This window comes from Electrona antarctica (assembly GCF_951216825.1).
Source record: "Electrona antarctica genome assembly, chromosome: 6".
NCBI classification, from domain to species: domain Eukaryota; kingdom Metazoa; phylum Chordata; class Actinopteri; order Myctophiformes; family Myctophidae; genus Electrona; species Electrona antarctica.
In genome coordinates, this window is record NC_136811.1 from 21124979 (window position 1) to 21139552 (window position 14574).

The 14574-nt window shown below is 40.1% G+C and overlaps 1 protein-coding gene across 1 annotated transcript in view; it reads left to right on the forward strand.

Annotated features, from left to right (window-relative positions):
• The window catches only part of vps13b (vacuolar protein sorting 13 homolog B), a 405382-nt gene that overhangs the window by 3506 nt on the left and 387302 nt on the right, over window positions 1–14574 (forward strand). Inside the window, exons 2-3 of the mRNA XM_079503680.1 lie at window positions 530–688; window positions 3554–3697. Of these exons, the coding sequence (XP_079359806.1) occupies window positions 542–688; window positions 3554–3697 (291 nt within the window). The 5' untranslated portion in view covers window positions 530–541. The remainder of the gene's footprint in view (window positions 1–529; window positions 689–3553; window positions 3698–14574) is intronic.

A 14574-nucleotide genomic window follows, 5' to 3' on the forward strand; every position in this document is an offset into this window, starting at 1 on the left:
ATTTCCTAATTTAGCTATTCAGATTAATTAAGATATTGCTCTAGATAGGGCCAAACATAAGTTTAGGTTTCTCTTGCTGTTGTCTTCTCTTATATACTCTGCTCATCTCTCCTGAAAGATTGCTGTACATTGTGTTCCTTTTTTCATAGCAATATATCGTGAAAATATTTCTTGTAATAATCATGAATTAATAATTAGATTAACACATTAGGCATATGCATTATGTGTCCCAATTTTTAACCACTACCAATAGTCCCTATTTTGGGCGTGGCATTATAGGAGAACAACACAAAAATAGCATATCTACATGTTCACAACGTTTCACAACCTTATGTTGTGAAACGAGCTTGAAGATCAGCTATGTTTGAATTTTATATTTTTGAAAAACTTTAATCAATTCTATGTTTTTCAAGTTGATTTTAATCGATTCTGCATTTTCTTTTCTATTGGACACAATATGGGTCCAAAAGAATCGGGATCGAAATCGGCTGTAAATCCTAACGTATTTGTTCCATGCATGTGTTTTCAGGACGGGGCCAAGATGTTGGAGTCTTATGTTACACCGCTTCTGATGAGCTATGTAAACAAATACATTAAGAATCTCAAGCCTTCTGACTTGCAGTTGTCTTTGTGGGGAGGAGATGTGGTTCTCAGCAAGTTGGACCTGAAGTTGGATGTCCTAGAGCAGGTTTGTAAAACAATGTTTGCTTAAGTTCTGCCTCAAGCTCTCTTTAACCTTTTGGCAAGATCAGAAATATTGTCTTTGGAGTCAATCTAGACACTTTGCATGACACAGACAGAACCTGTTTTCAGTCAATAGGTAGCTATGCTTCCTGGATTGCAGAAATTCCATGCAGTTTTGATTGAGATGTAATATCATCATAACTTGATCAAATTTGAGCTCCCCGTTATAACAGAGAGGATAGAAGTCGTCCTTTATAGAATCAGAATAACCGAGGGCTATAACGTGTGAGAGGTTTTGATATGTAAGCATAATACATAAATGTAGTATACTGTTAAAAACGTTGGTTAAAATTGTGGGTCAATCTGTTTGCTGTTGGCATTGGCAACCATGTTATAAAAGCACTAATATACGAGAGGTTGTGGTGTAATCATTATACCATGATAACCATGGCCTCATAATTTAAATAGTAGTATTCAATGGAGATTTAGTTGTAGAAAAATAAAAAAAGAGAGGAAGAAGCGCATCTGTTTGGCCGGAGTAAAAATCTACAACAAGGTGAACAAGGTGCTCTTTGGTACTAACTGGGTGACAGAATTTCAACTATGAGTGCGGTATATTAAATATTCTTTCTGTTCTGCAAATGATAAAGCAATGAACCTTGTCCCTTTTTTGTCATCTATCCTCCTTTTAAATGGAAACTGTAATAATTAGAGGTGATGTAAGCTGAGATGAAAAACAATTAAGTTCCATTAAACAGATAGAGCTATATCTTACGCCACCCCTTACCCCTTATCCCTAAACTTATTTGCCATTTTTTACTATTTTGAAAAACCTTTTAAAATGGTTCAAATAGCCGATCTACAAGCTCACTATGTGTCGATGTAGTTGAACTATTTTAAAATGTTTTTCAAAATAGTAAAAAAAAGGCAAATACATTTAGGGGTAAGGCAAGATAGGGCCCATACTGTAACTTATTTTGCTTGTACTATTAATAATTACTGGTGTCAGCACATTCGCTCTGGCCACATGCATTATACAACTAACAGTGATGTGGCCTGACTCCTGTTTTTCAGCATTGTGAATGTGGAGTAAATAGCTCATTCTAATATTTAAATAATGAACCATACATATGTACAGTAGGTCCTAGGCAGGCAATAATGTACATTTGTAAATAATGTAATGATCTGAGACTAGATATCTTCTGGGATATATATCATAATATCATAATCATCATCGACGATCACTCAGATTCGATTATGATGGTCCCCAGATTGTAACTGGAAGGCTTGTCTTAAAACATGCTCCTCGCCCTATTTCTTTCACGGCGACCACTCGCTGAGATTACGTTTAGGAATAACTAGAGACTATTCTGCCGGATTAACGCCCGAGGAGACTGTGTTTCGAGGCGAGCGTTCTGGTATTCCCTTCCTTCTGGAACCACACACACTTTCTTGCAATATCGTGATACAGTGCAAAGGCTGCATTAGAACCTACCTGACTGTTCTAGTTGTTCTACTATTTGCCCTGTTCACAGTGTACATATACACTTTACAAAATCCTCCACCCTTCACCTGCTCCAACAGTGGTACAAGGCATATAACAACCTCCTCTGGGAGGTTGGTCTGTACGAAGCTCATTTTAAAGCTTTTCAGGCTAAGCAAGGGGTAGTTTGAATATCTGTTGTGGAGTGTTTTATTTGTGAATGCACCAATAATCATTCCCTCAATATCGTCAAAATAATATATTTGATTCAGTCAAATATAGCCCAGGCCTAATATACAGTAGATTTAGTTCACCCCTAGTCTAAAAAAGAAACATGAAACATGGTTCGGATTATACAAATCTATGAGGGTAGTATAAATATGCACCCCTCCAGCATGTTCTTCTGCTCTGCTCCACCTTCTACAAGATTCTACATGTATCTATACTATATTGTCTTGACCAGAATAAGGAAAGAACCACAGCAATGAAATTCAGCCAGGCACTCACACAGTATCTTTCCTGTCAACTTGTTGAAGAGGTTTGATAGATTTACTTGGATATTTTGCTCTGTAGTGTTATTTTGACACAGTGTGCTTTTTTACACTTGTAATGTCTGGATTGGATCAATCTGCTATGAACTGAAAGAAGTTTCTCTTCCCTTGAGTGGGTTCTGACTGCTCCTAAAAAAAGCAGACCAAAACACTACCTAACACAACAGAGATCGTGATGAAAGTTCTTATTGGAAGCAGCTTTGAGTCAGCCGACAGTGGGAATTCTGTTAGGGTTTGCATGTGTAACTCTGTGTCGAAACCTTGGCAGTTTTCCTCCCTTTTGTAGTTTGCTCCATTGTACTGAATTTGGACAATGTCTTATGTACGGAGAAGTAATTAGAAATCATCTTCTTAGTGAGTGTAGTGAGGTTTAAGTGAAACAGTGTGGCGTTTCTCAAACAGACATACTGTAAATTCATGACAGCTTTTCCTCAGAAATATGTTTGATTATTGATTTTTTGGCCTGGACTCATGGAAGAAGCATGTGAAACTTGTGTGTAGGCAATCTGGTTTCATGGGACTCATTCTCACACAGAGGCAGAGTAGTTCAAGATGGAGAACAATGATTCTTCAGCCTCTGAATAAATCTTACTGATTTTGTTATAGGCGTAACAAATTTATAATGTGTTGCCATTGTTTTTACTTTCCTCTCATCTTAAAACTTTACTTTTCAAAAACACAGCCCAAATGTTCTTGATGCCTTAGTTATTATAACATCATATGCTTTTACAGTATTGTCTGCATCACAGATGTAGTATTAGCATATACTGTCCTTGCTATATCATTTTAATGCAATCTCTTGTTCACATCCTCAAACATCTTTTGTATTTAACAGGAGTTGAAGCTGCCCTTCACTTTCATGAGTGGGCATATCCATGAGCTGCGTATCCATGTACCATGGACAAAGCTGGGTTCTGAGGCGGTAGTCATCACTATCAACACCATGGAGTGCATCCTCAAATTGAGGGATGGAGCCCAGGTCAGTATCTATCCTGGGTACGCAAGTGCCGAAACCACATGCCCTACTTGATGCTTAATTGATTTGCATTGTAATTTCTTTTTAACACATACTTTACTACCATTTCCTTGTTGGTCAATCAATCAGATTGATTTTACAGTACTTTTTCTTCCATTGTGTTGACTTAACACGTTTTTGCCAAAGTAGAGTTGGTTAACTATAGAACATCCACCCTTGCACCATCGTCTGAAAATCATAGACTGTCAGTGGAGAGAGTGGCCAAGGAGCTGCTTTACTGCAATCACAGTGGTCGATGATTGAACATGACCATGTTATCACCATTTTGTCATGGTGTGGTAAGGCACTGCCCAGACAGGCCTTAAAACTTGTTAATTTGACACGGTTAAGTAGCAGTTTCTTTTATCTTTCTGATCACTGTTTAATTACTCTTGATGACTTGGGGTCTGATGAGGAATGCCCTGAAGAAAATAGGAAAACAAAACAAAGAAACGAAAAGCAAATAAATCACCGCCTCATTTACGCACAGCGATGATGTCATGCTTTTTATACTTTGCTTTGTATTTGATCTACATTTTCAAAAGCTTCTGGGGGAAAAGAGAGAGAGTGTTGGCAAGTGTTGTAAAGACATTCTCCAATGAGGAGCACATTTTAGTTTGTGGGATGAAAGTGCATCGTCATTCATGCTACCAGAATGAACCATTTGCAAATGCTTTTTCAGTTCATCAACAGATGCAGACTTTATTTTTGGACCAGATGGTAAAATGAATATATCTGCAATTTTCTTTTGTAATTTTTGCAACTGAAATATGTTTGGTACTACTTTCCCATAATGTTTGCCCGCAAAGAGAACAGAGCTCTAACTCAGCAGAATTACTTTTCAGAACGACTATTCTATGCAGCGACCAGAAATATTCAGAGAATTCAAAACTGAGGGGCTACTCTTACTGTTGATTTGACCACTGCTATTAAGTTCTCTCAACAAGCTTTGTCTTTGGCAAGTCAGTAGCCTCTCTCTCTTCATAGTCAGTGAGTAGTTATCAAGTCTTTGCAACAAGAGTGACATTTAGGAAACAGCCATTCCAAGGTCAATGTTGTTCCACAATTCTGCCAACTTTAGTTGTGCTTGTGCATGTAATAAAGTGTCACTATGTCCTTGTAGCTGATCAGTATAAAAGCTACCTTGAGTTGTACCATGCACCATCAGGGACAGGAATCTGAAAACAATTATCCAAAGAGCAATATCATGTATATTATTGTGTTTAGTTTTGATTATAAATATTTTCATTTTTTGAAGTATGTCGTATGAAAGACATTTTTTCTTAGATTTATTTTTGCAGACGAGTCTGGTCCTACCTTTACCACCCATGCAGTTCAGCAAACAGAAAGCGGAGCTCAGTGCTGGCCAGTATAGGAAGGTGGAAGTTTCAAGGCCAGATGTCCCAGAAGAAACACATTTCAAGGGAAGTCAATTACAGCTAATTATATAGACTGCGGCAAAAGATTTGTAACACATGAGCTTGAGCAGTCGAGAACTAATGGTAAATATCATACTATGCAGATGGCTACTGCTCAAGTGATCAGATTTCCAGTCCAATGGAAATCTTAACTTGTTTTAATGCAACATGTACAGCTTAAGGTCATGAAGTACCAATGTAATGCACTCTCATATACTCTCAAAACAACTATTTGTTACAGATGTTTTCTAAAAAAGCTCCCGGTCAAGAAAAAGATTTTTGGAGAATTGCAAATGACATTTGGACAAATTATTCAATGGTATGTAGACCCATGAGACACAATTTGGCACCAAGCCAAACTTACAACAGAAGTCTTGCTAGCAGCAGGAATTTAAATGAGCCACTACACTTCTTTCCTATCTGAGGGGGTGGCAGCAGTACTTCTCCTGTGTTCTGAAGCCAAAGAACCAATGTTTCTTATATTAGTAGTAACATTTCCTTAATTTATCATTTAGTAGCCTACATTTTTTAGAAGTAAACTATACTTTCAACACTGCTATAACATTTCACTGTAGCATAATTCATTTGTCATGTCATCTCTACAATGGCACTTCCTCACAGCTCACTGAGATAGCGAGAATTTGCTTGATTCAAAGGAAAATATCCTATGAGCCTGAGGCAATTTTCCTCAGGTGATTTTAAATCCAGTCCATGTACAGGCCCAGATCCAGTTTTAATCAGGTTACAGCAGGGATATGGAAGAACTTTGTCTCAGGCTGACGTCAAACCTGGGCTATGAGGGTTCTTCTTAAGTCTTTAAATAATTTGGATGAAAGCCCTTCAGATTTTCTAAAAAGCTGTGAAAAAAAACTTGATCTGTAAATGGAAAATATTGCACTTAAAGTTTAGTAGATTAACTAGTGTTTCTCTGTTTTCACTGGAGGCAGGAACTTTGTGGTGGGCCTCGTGCGGCCAAAGTGTGGAAATGATAAATGATATCATTAATATGGTTTGTTTTCATAATTACAGTTAAAGCCTGACCACTGCCTGAAAAAACATCCATGTGTCTTTTGAAGTTCATTAAGGGTTGTGTAATTTGACCGGAATTATTTGGAGCTTTTTAACTCTTTGAGCGTTTCAAGGATTTCTATATAGTAGGTAGACTTCTCTATGGCCAGAATGGCGTTTTTGAATGATTTATTGAAAATTCTCTGTTGTGAATGTGTGACAACGAAAGACCTTCAGAGAAAGCTTGACTTGTCTGCTTCCAGGAAAAAAATGAACTGAGTTGATAAAATGTTTAGTTCTTGTGTTGGAAGCCATTTAAAAGAGCCTGCATTTACACTGTTTCTGTTTCTAGGACAACCAAAAAAAGTTATGCCCGGTTGAAGTTTTATTTTCTAAATAACTTTTTTTCTGCTGGGCATACATAGCCATGCAATATCTCATTTTAAAGGGTGAGTTGTCTAGTTCAATTAAAATAAAATAAAAAGTTTCTCACATGTACCACTGTAGATATTTTGCCATCTATAAATAGCATGGTCAGTCATGATCAATCTGACCTATCCAGCTAAAAGTCCCCATAGCTCTGAAATTGGAACATCATATAAACTCAATTCTTTTTTGGGGTAAAATTAGACATTCTAACGCACATTTTGATATATACCATGTTTACATAGTCTTACCAGTACCTTGTCTATTCATGCATGTATCTCAAAAACCTGTTATGAAGAAACACAGTTTTGATAAAAAACACATCCAAGGACATTGTTTTGATATGACTTGGTGCCCATGATATGTATCAAAATATAGACTTGAATGTATACTGTATTATAAAAAAGAAATTGAGTTATTACCATCTACCGTTACAGAGTAAATCACAGTTGAAACTTGCTTAGTCATATACAATAAACCTCACAATAGTGAACAAAATAGTCATGACAGGTCTAACTCATTGTAAAAGCGTCTTTTATTTTTTACGACTACTAACATAATAAAATGATAAATATTACAGAAAATAAATAGGCCTACATACAAAACAGTTACTCCTCCCCTAGCTCTGATCCATAGCTCTAAATGCGCATTTAGAGCTATGGATCAGAGCTACTCCTCCCAAATGTCCCCAAACCCAGTCCTTTGACGGTGTGTGTGTGTGAGTTAACCTGACTCCGCCATATGGGGCAGCAGAGTGTACACTGTGTTCCCCCCTCCTGCTCCCATCTGGGAACTCTCAGGCAGACTTGATGCCCGGCCACAAAACGGCCTGGCCAATCAGCAGCAGCTTCTAGCAACTTCTAGCAGCAGCTTCTAGCTTCTACTAGCTGCTGCTGATTGGCCAGGCCGTTTTGTGAGCAACTTCGCTTCTAGCTGCTGCTGATTGGCCAGGCCGTTTTGTGGCCGGGCATCAAGTCTGCCTGAGAGTTCCCAGATGGGAGCAGGAGGGGGGAACCCAGTGTACTCTCTGCTGCCCCATCTGGCGGAGTCAGGTTATGTGTGAGTAGGCTAAATAAAAAAAACACCCAAAAACTGCCCCCCCTGAAATGAATGAATGAATGAATCCGGTTCAGTGTCGGAGAACGCCATCGCAGTCTTGACTCTTCATCCTCCTCCTCCTCCTCCTCATCTGATGCCAGTTCTAAATATATAAAAAGAAATAAACATTTTAGCTGTAGTCAGTGCACGCTACTATTACATGGCGTTTTACCCGGCTGCTGGCGATCAATGATTTTATTGTGCAGTGTCTTTGTGGGCCGAGTCGTGGCATGACAAATACAAATAGATGCTTGTATAAGTAGTATCACGATAAAATAATATGGCAACGTTAGAATGAAACACCAATGAGTGATCGGTGGTAATGTAGCTAGCTGCCCAGGGTATATCCAGCACCATTGCGTCGCAATCATCCAGCAACATTGGTACTGGCTATTGCCCGGGCTTGTGGCCCGGCCAATAGCCAGTACCATTTGTGCAGTGTTTGTTAGCAACTACTACTAGCCAACAGCCAGTGGAATGTGGTGACGTGATGGTGCTGGATATACGCTGGGCAGCTACATTACACGCGATCACTCATTGGTGGTGTCATTCTAACGTCGCCATATTATTTTATCGTGATACTAATTATACAAACATCTATTTGTATGCCACGATGCCACGATTCGGCCCACAAAGACACAGTACAATACATTCATTTGATCAGATGTTTTTGTTAGCTACGTCGATCACCTATAGTACCGACCCTTGTTATATATTCTCCGACTATGCATGTCACGATGACTAAACCAGTTAGATCTATCCATATATGGTTCTACCACATCTATCTGATATCAGCACTAGGTCGGCTCGGGCCAAATATAGGGATCGTCTTACTAGACATGTCATATTAGGGCATTTTCGAATACAATAAAATTACCTTTTAGCGAAGGCATCAGCCTTGGTGGTAACTCCGGTGGGGAGAAGAAAAAACATTGCACACGTGTAATCCGCGAGGGTGGATGTTGCAGCCCGGCCAACGGTCTGGGACTGGAGAATGCCACTGGACACGGATGGATCATTTTTCAGATTGTTTTTTTTGCGGCGACTGCAAACCTGGCTGAAAAACTCTTCCTCCAGTGCCCACCTCGGAGGAGTCAACCAACCCCCCTGTTCACTGGGGGCTGGGCGTCAGTTTCCAATAGGAAAGCATACACGTGTGTCACGTGACACGGGAATTCTGGGAAATGTAGTTGATATTTATGCTCAATACTATATACAGAGGTGCGGACCGAATTAATATATTGGTATTAATAAAAAAAGAGAACTACGGAAAATCACGTACAGGGCAGAAAAGACTAATGCAAAACTCCACGTGTTTTCCAGTAGTAATCTGTCTAAGGGTTAATGTTCGTTTTACTCCCCCGAGAGAGGAACTGGGTAATATTAGGGATATTCAAATTCCCATCTGCAAAGCACCAAGAGCAGTGCACAATTATAGTTTCCAGAAAATGTGGAAATTTGGGCGTTTAGCAGCAGTCGGAGATTACAGCTCCTGCTGACAGTGTAATTGCTGTAATGAGGACTTTTGGTGCAAAAAATATAGTAACAGAAAAAGGTTTGTCAGCTCGCCTTTAACATTAGTTTTACAAACTGGAAGCTATTTATGAACAAATGCATTACGTTTTTGTTGTTTGTTATTGTGATATCCAGTTACAGTAGCCAGAGCCACATTTAGATAAATATGTGGATTGGAACACTTGCTGATTTTTTTTCCATTGGTATATAAAATTGGAAAACATTTGGTAAAGGCTCAATTATTTTCTCTACTTTTCCTGTATGACTTCGAATCAATATATGCTATCAGTTTAGCCTCATATTTTTTCAATGTTGGCGGTTCATGCATTAGTTGAATTATTAGTGTAGACATCGCCATGTGAAATTAGACTAAGCCCTCGCTTATGCCTAAGAGCTCACTATATGTAACAAGAGATTGGTCATGGGGATGAAAGGGTTTTGTAGTAGCCAATTTCGTCTTTTTTCCTTTCGTACAAAGGCACTCAAAGTGGCCCATACGTCTGTCTGACGTTATTTGATATAAGTGATCTGTTTGATCTGAGCCAGTTGTAAATTAAAAAGCAGTCTGAAATAGTCAAGAAATTATGGGGATGAAACAATGCCTTTAAATCTGTCATTGTATGTATGGAACTCCTATTGAAACTGGAGTTATTAATAGACCCCATAAGGTCTCCATCTATCTGATTTGTCCCATGGAGGTCTTCGGAGAGCGATCTTACGGAGCGAGTTAGCTGCAGTCTTCGGTGAAGTAACCAGCCCCAGACCAAGTCATTCACATCCAGACCAGCTTTTGTTATATTTGGTATATTTAATTTCTTACATTAGGTGCAATGACATTTTAAAGTTTGCAATTTAAATGTGGTGTGATTATAGCTGGTCTGTGGTGTGATTCTGAACATTTGGTTTCAAGCTTCACTGCCTTCAAACTCTGCACAATTATGAGGAGATGGATGAAACCTTTGGGGGTGGAAAGAACATTATCAGAATTTATTGTGTGGCTGAGTTTTATTCTTATATTTGTAGCTGCTTGTAGCACATGAGCTGCAGAACTTGGCAGGATTGAACCAAGTGCCTAATGAAAGACCCAACAGCTAACATTGATATAATCTAGCAAAATTAGATTTTTTTCTCCCTTCCCCTGATGTCCTGGTTAACTGCCCCAGATGTCGAAGATGAAGTGCGATCAGCAAAGACAGAGAGAAACTGGACAGCAGTTACATAGGATCACAACACTCCCAGGCACTCTTTCGTTTTTATGAGACAAAGATAAGGGCTGGGGTTTACTGAGGAGGTCCTTCTGGGTTTGGCTCGGCTCGCTGCTTGATCTGGGAGTTTTACGGCTGCTGAGTGCATTTACCCCTGATGTGGAGGTTCTGATTGATGCATTGCCTCAAGATGATTTGGGGAGGTGCCTTCGAGACTTGTTGGTTTGGCATACAGTCACGACGAGGCCCTTTCTTCTACTAGATTCCTTCCAAACTATTTTTAGGGCTTCACACAACCAAACCTCATTGCTCCTAAATAATGGATAATACATGTGAATTAGGGAACCCCTTTTTCCATTCTTAAAGACTTCTGAAAACCCCTAAGTTGTTATTCCACCATGATATCTACCACCTACCAGGCTAAAGGCTGCATTGTTGAAGAGCTGAGTGGGCACACTGCTGTATGGCTGATTACTTAATGTAGATGTTGTAGCTATCTGTGCATTTGATAGACATAGACTGTCTTTAAATTATAGTAATGCCATTATCAAAGGCCCACACAGGCCTTACACTGTAGCTGTTTAAGCAGTGTGACCTCAGATGCACTGGTGATTCCCCCTTCAGGAGCTACTGTACTCTAGATGCTACTGCTGTACCATATGTGGTTTCCCACCCAGGAGTTGAATCCACAACTCACAGTCATTGGTTAGGCAACCAGGGATGTGAGAGCTGTTCTTCTCCCATCTGTCAAAAGGGTATGGGATCTTGTCGAGGAGCTCTTTAGTTATGCCTCATTTTATGATTTGCAGTGCTAGACTGGTATTCATGAGGCTATTACGGAGTGACAAACATAATCATAATCTCTCAAGAAAAGAGATCACATTTGAATGTTTCTTCTTATATTGTCTTTTTGAGCTCTTTTAAGAACTATTTTAGGGACACATCATTGTGTCATTCAAGCACACCATTTAATAAAATCTAGCTAGTTCACTAAGCCTCCGTAACGTGCAGTTGCCTCAGATTGAATGGGGCCCAATCATGCCCACGCCGCTCTCCATCACAAGTCAAAAAACACAAAGGGAAAAGTTGAGCCAGTAAAAGAAAACAGCCTGTGGAAGTTTGTAATCAGATAGCACAAACTGGATAATCTCTGTCCCAACGCCATCCGGAAATCTTGCCTTTGATTCTCCGGCTTGCAGGGAGCAAATGGCTTACAGAGATTCCACCATAAATCCGTCTGATCAGCAGCTCAGCGGGGCCTTGTCTTCAGGACTGAGGCGGTAGAGGGCGAAGACATGCAGCTTTGGAATATCTATTTTTCCAGAATACAACCCCCTGTAGAAGTAACTAAACCCATCTCTGACTAAATGATAAAAAGACAGTGATGTTGGTTGGCACCATATGGGCTTCTCAAGCGGGTTGGATAGCATGTGTTCAGAGAACGGAACAGACATTGAATACATATGAATGACTGTGTGCTACTAGTGTCAATTGAATTGTGTAGTCCGCCGCAACAGTAGCATATCTATGGCTTTGAAGGTAGGTGCTCCAGATTGTTTACAATGTGTCAGGCCAAGACTATGTGATTGTTTGTGTACATGCGTATATCTATTCTACGTCCGAGCATAGACATGGTAACGCCCCGCCTGCCTCTGATTGGCCTACCGACACTGCCGGCCTTACCAGACTTTCCTCCGAGGTGGATAGCTACCCTGTATATGCTGGATAGTCTGCCACGAGGTGGGAAATAAATAAATAATACAAGTACGATATAATACAAGAGAATGACAGTTTGGCACGTGCAACAGTATATTTTATGTTTTGTAGAAGAGGCAAACTAATATATTGTTTATGCCGTTTATTTTACAGGTGTACAGTGTAAACTTGACACATTATTGTACTGTAAAAAGGTCTCTTTTCCCTTGATCTTTTTTAGTATAATAGTATTAGTTTAGGGGCCTACTATAATTAGATTAATACACAATAATCAACACTTAACACTTTAATTTAGAACACACCCAAATCAAATCATACAAATATGTGTTCAATCAATCATTCAATCAAAGCAAACAGCATAAACAAACAATAAGTTTGCCTCTTCTGCAAAAATAAAAGTTACAAGTTTGTCGCACGTGCCAAGCTGTCATTCTCTTGTACTTGTACTTGTATTATTTCCCACCACAGAGTAACCTCGCGTCTCGGAGGACAGTCTGGTGAGACCATTGGGGCAAGACGGGCAGTGTCGGTAGGCCAATCAGAGGCAGGCGGGGCGTTACCATGTCTATGCTCGGACGTACAATAGATATACGCTGTGTACACGGCTGTACATGGAAGAGGACTACAGCCAGTGCAGTGCACTTCACTTCCTCTGACGCTTCACACACGTTCCCAACATTCGCTATTTCTGCAGAGTGACCCATTGCACTGGTTGCAATGGCATTCCATCTTGATTTAAAGCATCTGCAGAAGGCGATGATGAAGTGTGTCATTCGAGCAGAAGGCCTATGCACAGCCACCATTGCCTGTGAGTCAGCGAGACTACATAACCCACTGTCTTTGACTGCTTTGTCTTTGAGGTTTGAGGGAGGTTTGGGTTCCTGGTGGGCTGAGGTTACTTTAGCTGCTCAGACAGTCCTCAGACACAGGAAAGTAGTTTGGGAAAAATTAAACCCAGCGGCTTCCTGAATCCACTGAGTCAAGTGGTGATCAATACACTCTGGGCAGGATGCTGTTGCTCTACAGTCTAATCCCTCCTCCCAGGCCATCCGGAATAAAGACATCCCCCAGCAGAGGCTATTAGTTGTTAGGTGCTGCTGGTGATATTGCCTTGATAGGGATTGCATTGCAGTTGAGGTTAATGTTAACTTTTCTTTTGCCCTCTCTTCATGCAAAACGTCTGTGAAGAGTTTTTGTTGCAATTAGGAACCCCATTTATTTGTAGGCTATAAACTATTATTAGGCTCATAAACATAAACTGCTTGTTTTTTAAACTCTCCTTTGGCTCTCACTGTATCCACCTTGGTAGCCTACTGAACATATCTTATACAACAGGATGCTGTAGCACAATGACAAATGTTGCTTATAAATTGTCATATAACTCACTATAGCTTCATCAAGACTTTGATGTAGACAAATACTGTCAACTACTCTGTACTGTACTGTACTGTACTGTACTGTACTGTACTGTACTGTACTGTACTGTACTGTACTGTACTGTACTGTACTGTACTGTACTGTACTGTACTGTACTGTACTGTACTGTGTGACTGTGTGTGTGTGTGTGTGTGTGTGTGTGTGTGTGTGCGCGCACGTGCGTGTGCGCGCAATAGGTTTTCATTTGGCCTACACAGGCTATGGCCACCATAGTTGGCCCACGTTTCACTGCACTTTCTTCTTGTCATCGCCCATTACGACTTTTACAGAGACGGATACATCTGACATTTTCTTTTACTTTGGGTGAAACAGAGAGCTATTAAAAGGAGTAACACGGTAACTGGGAGCCCCTGTGTGTAATTTCTTGGTGCAGAAAGGTAGGCTTGTATGACTTCATGTTACACAAACTGTGGGTGGTCTGTGTTTTATGTCTCAGGGTGAGTGCTTACTCCATTCAGCAGACCCTCACCCCTTTGACCTATGAATAATTCCACTCTTATTACAGAAATACTGACGCCATATAAGGCAGGACATTTTTAGCCTGTAAAACCAGTGGTGCAGAGAACAGCCAGTAGCGAGCCACTTACTGTGCAAAACGTTGGTTCGGCTCTCACTAAATCATATTGTGTATTCCATGACGGCCTTTGGCTCCTGAAATGCAGCAGAAAAACGTTTGAGACGTTAGTCCCATCCTCTAGTTTGTGTGTGGGTTTGTGTTGAGTCAGAATCCACTTGTCCACTAGTGTGGGCTGGAGTTGGTAGTGTTTGCTTTCATCCTGGCTGACCAGGGCCCCTGTGATGTGCGGGTAAGAGAACTAGAATGTAGTATGAATAATTGCACAACATGTCACTCTCCATGGTGGGGGAGAGAAGAGAACGGAATTCCACAGAGAAGGCATATGGTTAGTTGAAAAGATAATAAACACGGCACACTTGAAGGAGTGTATATCGCCCTGGCCTGACATTGGCCACATTGCTTTTTTTTAAATGACCATCATGATAAGAATTTATGTGATAT